This window comes from Gossypium hirsutum, chromosome A10 (assembly GCF_007990345.1).
Source record: "Gossypium hirsutum isolate 1008001.06 chromosome A10, Gossypium_hirsutum_v2.1, whole genome shotgun sequence".
NCBI lineage: Eukaryota > Viridiplantae > Streptophyta > Magnoliopsida > Malvales > Malvaceae > Gossypium > Gossypium hirsutum.
This window is the reverse complement of record NC_053433.1, coordinates 88,040,148-88,046,905: the sequence shown is the minus strand read 5'-3', so window position 1 is coordinate 88,046,905 and position 6,758 is coordinate 88,040,148. Positions and strand designations below refer to the sequence as shown.

The 6,758-nt window shown below is 36.0% G+C and overlaps 1 protein-coding gene across 2 annotated transcripts; it reads left to right on the top strand.

Moving 5' to 3' along the window:
* The first annotated feature begins 379 nt into the window (after window positions 1–379).
* On the top strand, window positions 380–6,207 carry LOC107896835 (WD repeat-containing protein PCN). 2 transcript variants are annotated; one of them, XM_016822125.2, is made up of 12 exons: window positions 415–639; window positions 723–866; window positions 1,293–1,605; window positions 1,694–1,757; window positions 2,516–2,629; window positions 2,760–2,922; window positions 3,151–3,304; window positions 3,441–3,693; window positions 3,925–4,054; window positions 4,518–4,699; window positions 4,879–5,154; window positions 5,690–6,207. In XM_016822125.2, the coding sequence occupies exons 1-12, from the start codon at window positions 475–477 to the stop codon at window positions 6,000–6,002; spliced, it is 2,271 nt and encodes a 756-aa protein (XP_016677614.1). In that variant the 5' UTR covers window positions 415–474; the 3' UTR covers window positions 6,003–6,207. The 2 variants fall into 2 exon arrangements, with proteins under 2 accessions (XP_016677613.1, XP_016677614.1); XM_016822124.2 differs by having other exon boundaries at window positions 380–639; window positions 3,441–4,054.
* The last annotated feature ends 551 nt before the right edge of the window (window positions 6,208–6,758 follow it).

Here is a 6,758-nt window from a genome sequence, read left to right as displayed (position 1 = left end):
TAACTTGTATTGTTGGTCAGATCACCCAAAATAGGTGAAAAAGTTAATAGCTGTTAACTTTAATGACCATCCACGTGATAGTTGACTTGTATGTCACATAAGTAATTAATTTATTTTTTAAAATTAAAAAGATTAAAAAAATATTATTTTATAATTTATATTAGATTTTTTAAAATTTTTAAAATTTAATTAATTACTAACATAGTATTCACATGACAAACCATGTGTATGTCACATCAACAACTAGATGTTTTAAAGTTAAAAAAGACTAAAAACTAAATGAGGACTAAAATGATTTTTTATTAAAGTTAGAAGGTCAAATAAGTCATAATGCATTAATTAAATGATATTATAATATTAGATCGGAGGTTTCCTACTAGGTATATATATGTACATCTGTGCATCGCCTAGAGTTTTATTTACTGCTTTCTACCCTGAAATTGGCCTCCAAGGATTGCAGCCGCCCCAGCCACAATGCTCCCCAAAGCTTACCGAACCAGCTCAATCGACTGGAAGCCGTCTCCGGTTGTCGCCCTTGCTACCAGCCCCGACGACTCTCAGGTTGCGGCCGCTCGTGAGGATGGCTCCCTCGAGATTTGGCTTGTCTCTCCAGGCTCTGTTGGCTGGCATAAGCAGCTGGTACCCTCAACTTTTCTTCTTCCATGTTATTACTATATCTTTTTCGTTTTAGTTCAGTTTAATTTATTGGTGGCTTTGTGTAGACTATTCATGGGGATTCTACTTGTCGAGTTTCCTCGCTGGTGTGGTGTTGCGTTGGTTCAAAAGGCCCGTCTCCTGGCAGGTTGTTCTCCTCGAGTATTGATGGCTCAGTCTCGGAATGGGATCTTTTCGACTTGAAGCAGAAGGTTACTTTTCATTATTTTTCCTCGCTTTTGCCATTTGTGGTATTCTCTGTCGTATTAACCTATTGGTTAAATCCAACGGGGTTTATTGGATGATTCTAACCTCTCCAACCTCAATGAAACATTTATATTAATTACTTATGGCCTTTTTGAATAATGAGATTGTACCCGAGTTCTGAGTCCCTCTCTTATCATTTTCTTCCGGTTGCCTTGTTGTAGGCTTAATTGTTTATGTTGGTTGAAGTATGAGATACTGCTATGATTCAATGAGAGTGATATATGGTTACGTAGATTTTGTTGATAGACTCCCATTGAATGGGTTTCTTTCTTTCTTCCTTTCTTTCACATTACCCTTCTAGTGTGCAAGAAGCTTTGAATAGAAGTTATCTTGTATTCATTGTTTATTTATGTTATTAAACCCTTATGCAGATTGTGCTAGAGTCAATTGGAGTTTCAATCTGGCAGATGGCTGTGGCACCGATTAATAGACTGCCAACTCATGAAGAGACTAGGTCTCAGAATTTTGGAAATGGTTATTTGAATGATAAATATGAATGCAATGATACTGATGATGATGAAAACTGTGAAAGTGGAGATGTTTCAGACTCAGAACAAGTTTATCAGAAACTAGTTATGGAAGATAGACGTGTAGCAATTGCTTGTGATGATGGAGCTGTGCGAATGTACACTATTTCTGATCTTGATAAGTTAATCTACCAAAAATCATTGCCTAGGGTTAGTGGTGAGATATCTACACCTGAGCAAAAATTCTTCCAAGGTTATTGCTTTTAGTTTTAGTCGGAGCTTATAGGTGCTAATACTATTTGCAGGACGTGCTCTAAGTGTGACCTGGAGTCATGACTCAAACAGGATATATTCAGGGAGTAGCAATGGGTAAGTTTGTCTTTAAGTGAATATGCTGCATGTTCTTTTATGACAACAGTTTATTCATATGGTAATATGATAATTCTGGGAATGCTTGCTTATTAATTTCTCATTTTGATTGATTTTATATCATTAATTTCAATTCCACTGTACTCCTATGTAGGGACTAGGGATGGTAATGTAGTGGGGTGGAGGTGGGGATTGGCTCTTCCACTTCTGCCCCCGTCCTGCATGGATTTTGAAAATATCCATCCCGATGGATAGCGTTTACATTAATAACTGCTCCACACTGCTTTCACTGCTCTACCCCATTTTTTACTAGTTATTTTTAAGTAAATATTGTGTAAATTGTAATAGTTCTTTCATGATATAATCCATTAGTATTTATAACATGCATTTATATAATGAAAGTATATATAAGATTTGTATACATATGATTTAAGTACGTATACATATGTCTAATATATATACTAAAAGTATAAAAGGGATACAGAGTATTTTTAGGGGTAAAATATTAATTTTAAAGGTGGTGAGGAGTGGGGCAAGCTTTTTCTGAAACTGCTGCACTCGATTGCCCATCTCCACTTTCAGAAAAAAAAAAACAACTCACCATTTGGAGTAGATGAATGCTAAATCCGTGAGACAGATATAGTTTTGCTATCCCCACTTCTATGAGCTGATGGTGCATGCTTTACAGTGAAATTGCTCTTATTTTATTGAATCTAATCTTGTCTAGTGTGGTAACATCTGTGCTAACTTTCTTGCAGGTTAATTAGATGCTGGAATGCTGATTTGGGTCATGAAATTTTCAGAAGTGTAGTAGGTCTTGGAGGTTTGGGAAGTGGGCCTGAGCTTTGTGTATGGTCATTACTTTCTTTGAGGTACATGTTGAATTGTCTATCTCAACTGATCGTGCACATAGTTGCATAATCTGGTGAAATATCTATGGTTGTTGCATTATCAATGGTTAATGCGCTTCGTTTTCATAGTTGGTTTATTTGTTGAATTCAGGTGCGGAACTGTTGTTAGTGCAGACAGCACCGGATCTGTTCAGTTCTGGAATGGTGATAATGGGACTCTTCTTCAGGCACATTCCACCCACAAAGGTGATGTGAATGCCTTGGCAGCATCTCCAAGGCAGACCAGGGTGTTTTCTGCTGGGTCTGATGGACAGGTATGAATGGCAATGAGTGGATTTTTTTTTTGGGGGGGGGTATGCTCTATGCACGTTTTCTTCTAAGGCCAAAATATTAAAAAAAGGAAAGAAAATAATAGTTGTATATTTTTCTCTTTTTCTACTATAAACCTATGTGCTTTTTTTTATTGAAATCATCTGCATCATATTGTTAAATTTAATCTTGGTCCTTCTCACTAATGCGTACTGTGTTGTAACATTTTATAGGTTATTCTTTATAAGCTTTCCAGTGAGATGCTTCAGTCTGGTAATGACAAATCTTCTTATGAAATGTTGAAGAAATGGGTGTTTGTTGGTTCTGTAAGGGCTCATACCCATGATGTCAGAGCCTTGACAATGGCAGTGCCTATATGTTCTGAAGGTCTGTTCATGTTTTTGATTCCTTGTCTATATATTGTTTGATTTATTTCATTAAAATTTTGAGCTTTCATTTTTATTGCTCAATTAACCAATTCATGCACTTCTTGATTTTAAACATTTCCCCCCCTAATTTCTAGGTTCTTTATCTGATGAGGCAAAAGACTTGCAAGACGAAAAGAGGAAAAAAGTAAAAAGAATTCGAACTCGGGAGAAGAAGCCCCTCGATTTTAGTTATGGTAAATGGGCTCATTTTGGAGTTCCCATGCTTGTCTCTGCTGGTGATGATGCGAAGCTATTTGCCTACTCTGCTATGGAGTTCACTAGATTCTCCCCACATGATATTTGCCCTGCACCTCAGAGAGTTCCAATACAACTTGTCACTGGCTCAAGGTTCAACCAAACTTCTTTTCTCTTTGTTCAGGCTTCTTGTTGGTTAGATGTACTCTCTGTTAATGCTCCTGATGTGGGTTCTGGCCCATATGGTGGTCAGGTGACCACTAATATAGTAGCTCGGGTTAAGAGTAAGGCAGGTCGAAAAATCATTTGCAGTGCAATGTCTAACTCAGGGGAGTTTTTTGGTTATTCTGATATCATTAGACCTAGTCTATTTGAACTACGTAGGCAAGCTGGCAAAAGTACATGGGCCATTAGTAAAAGGCAACTTCCTCAAAAACTTCCATCCGCACATTCTATGGTTTTTACCTCTGATGGGTCACGGTTGCTGATAGCAGGGCATGATAGAAGGATCTATGTAAGCCTCTACCTTCATGGCTTTCAATGTATTATCCTTATTGTAATTTTTAAACTGTCAATTTTTACCCTAAATTACCTATTTCATTATTTATTTATTTTTAGGCTAGTGGAATGAGTATTTCCATCCACTGAAACAACTTTAGTCTTTCACCTCTTTTCTAGTGGCTTACTTAAGCAAAGATTTTCAACGTCCAACTTGGAAATTCAGATTTCACCTCTTGAAACATTATTTTGTCGGATTTATAACATTTTACTCAAGCATGTTACATAATCTTAATTATGTTAATGTGCACCCAACCTAGTATACTTGCTTATTGTAACATAATCTTAATGAATGGAGCAGACAAGGATAATAACTTACTCTTTGATCTTTGATAATAACCTCGATAAAACATAGAATATGCGAGTTCAGAAACTGCATTTCTGTGATCTTTGATAATAATGTACTCTTGGTTTTGTAGGTTGTGGATTTGGACAGCTCGAAACTACTGCATACCTTCATTCCTTGTCGTCAGGAGCATGAGAAGGAAGGACCCCCTGGTGAGCCTCCCATAACAAAAATGTTCACAAGTTCTGATGACCAGTGGTTAGCTGCTATCAACTGCTTCGGAGATATATATTTATTCAATCTGGAGATACTAAGGTAAGAAATTACATTTGAGACAATTCTTAAAGTGGTAGTACTTAATACCTGTCTAGTTGATAATGCCATTTCAAATACATGATTAATCATTAATGTCTATGAGATGAGGAAGGTTGAATTTTTTATGATTTTTCATTGCTTTGTTTTCCTTTTGATTAAGCTTTGTTTCTCTGGACTAGGCAACACTGGTTTATATCAAGATTGGATGGTGCCTCTGTTACTGCCGGTGGCTTTCCTCCTCAGAGAAATAACGTGCTTATTATCACAACTTCCTCAAACCAATTCTATATATTTGATGTGGAAGCTAGACAGTTGGGAGAATGGTCGATGCAGCATTCATTCACTCTTCCTAGAAGATACCAAGAATTTCCTGGGGAGGTTATTGGGTTCTCTTTCTGCCCTTCATCATCCTCCCATCCATCAAAATCGACATCTCTTGTTGTTTACAGTGCAAGGTGCTATTCTTATACTGTTTGCTTCATGATGCTGCAGTGATTTAACATGTCCTTTTGTACTTGCGTTGCCATTGTAGCCATATCTTAATATATATACTGACCATTGTGGATAACAAGACCAAGTTAGGGCACACCTGACGCATATAGGTGCTTTATTTGTGCTGTTTTATCACGAGTCTTTACTTCCTTCCCAGCAATGGTTCTTACACTCAGTCTCGGTTGCCTGCTGGGCCCTTCCACTCCCATGTGTGCTATTATTTTGCTAACATGTTATCTTAAAACTGACGACCTACCGCCACATGTTTGGGGCAGATAAAGTGTTGTTTCTTTTAATTGCTTTAGGCATTTTGGAGATGTGGTAAATTTAGGGTCCTTCCATAATTTTAAGGCATATGCTTTGAGTTTAACCACTTAGTTGGGAGACATGGAGTTGAATTATTATCATTTTGCATGGCCTGGAAAAATTCCATTTTATGAGTGCTTATATATTTATTTATCATTAAGCATTTTAATGGATGAAATTTTGTAAGTGCAGGGCAATGTGTTCAATTGACTTTGGAAAGGCAGTAGATGAAGATGATGAAAGTCAGTTGGTACATGAAGCATTGTTGAAGCTTCAAGGCTCTATCACCAATAAGAAATTGAAATATTTGTTGATAGATGGTCGTCAAACAGAGTCAAAACATACTAGTAGAAAAAATAATTTTGAGATAATTGGTTTTAGAGACCCAGTTTTATTTATTGGACACCTTTCTAAAAATTCCATCTTGATGGTAGACAAACCATGGATGGAAGTAGTTAAATCTTTTGATACTGCCCCAGTTCAGAGACATATATATGGGACATAACTTCCTGTGGACGAAAGGATGTTCATCACTTGAGTGCCTTGTTAGGAGAAGAAAAAAATGCAGCATCCAATTACCCCATTTGGAGTCCCACTTTAACGTTAACTATATGTTGTTACAATGGGGGTGGTAGGGTTGGGGGATCAAAAGCATTGTGTTGTGTATTGTACTCAATTTTTGTTAACGAGCTAATATTAGTTTTTCTGTTTCTTTTTTCTTTTTCAATCCTTGATTGATAGGTTTATACTTCACCCTTACTGTTGTTGTTGCTGCAAAGTAGAAAGGCATCAACACTAATTTCAAAGTATTCTTAGTGTATATTTTTCAAGCACACTTACATGCCTTTTGTTGGGATTCTGGGATCCAATTCTAAACCTTGACTAAACAACTAATCAAAAGCAAATTTATGTAGGTCATGGTTTCAGATTGCAGCGTAAGTTGGCAAAATAACTTTGAGTTAATTGAACAAAACATCTCAAACTATGATCTTCGTTTTAAATTGGTCTTTAAATTTTAAAATTTTTTAATTGCATCTCAAATTATCGATGCCTTAAAATTTAAAAAAAAAAACAGATGAATATTATAAAAATGAAGGTCGTAAAACTATTGGTTTTGAGGTTTACTAGGCTTTTACAAAACTAATGTCTAATCTTTTTTTTTTAATTTTAATTTTAGTTTTAAAATTTAAAATGTTATGCGATAAAATTTTATTTTTCTTTAAAATTTTTATTTTAAATTATATAACATAAGATTTACACG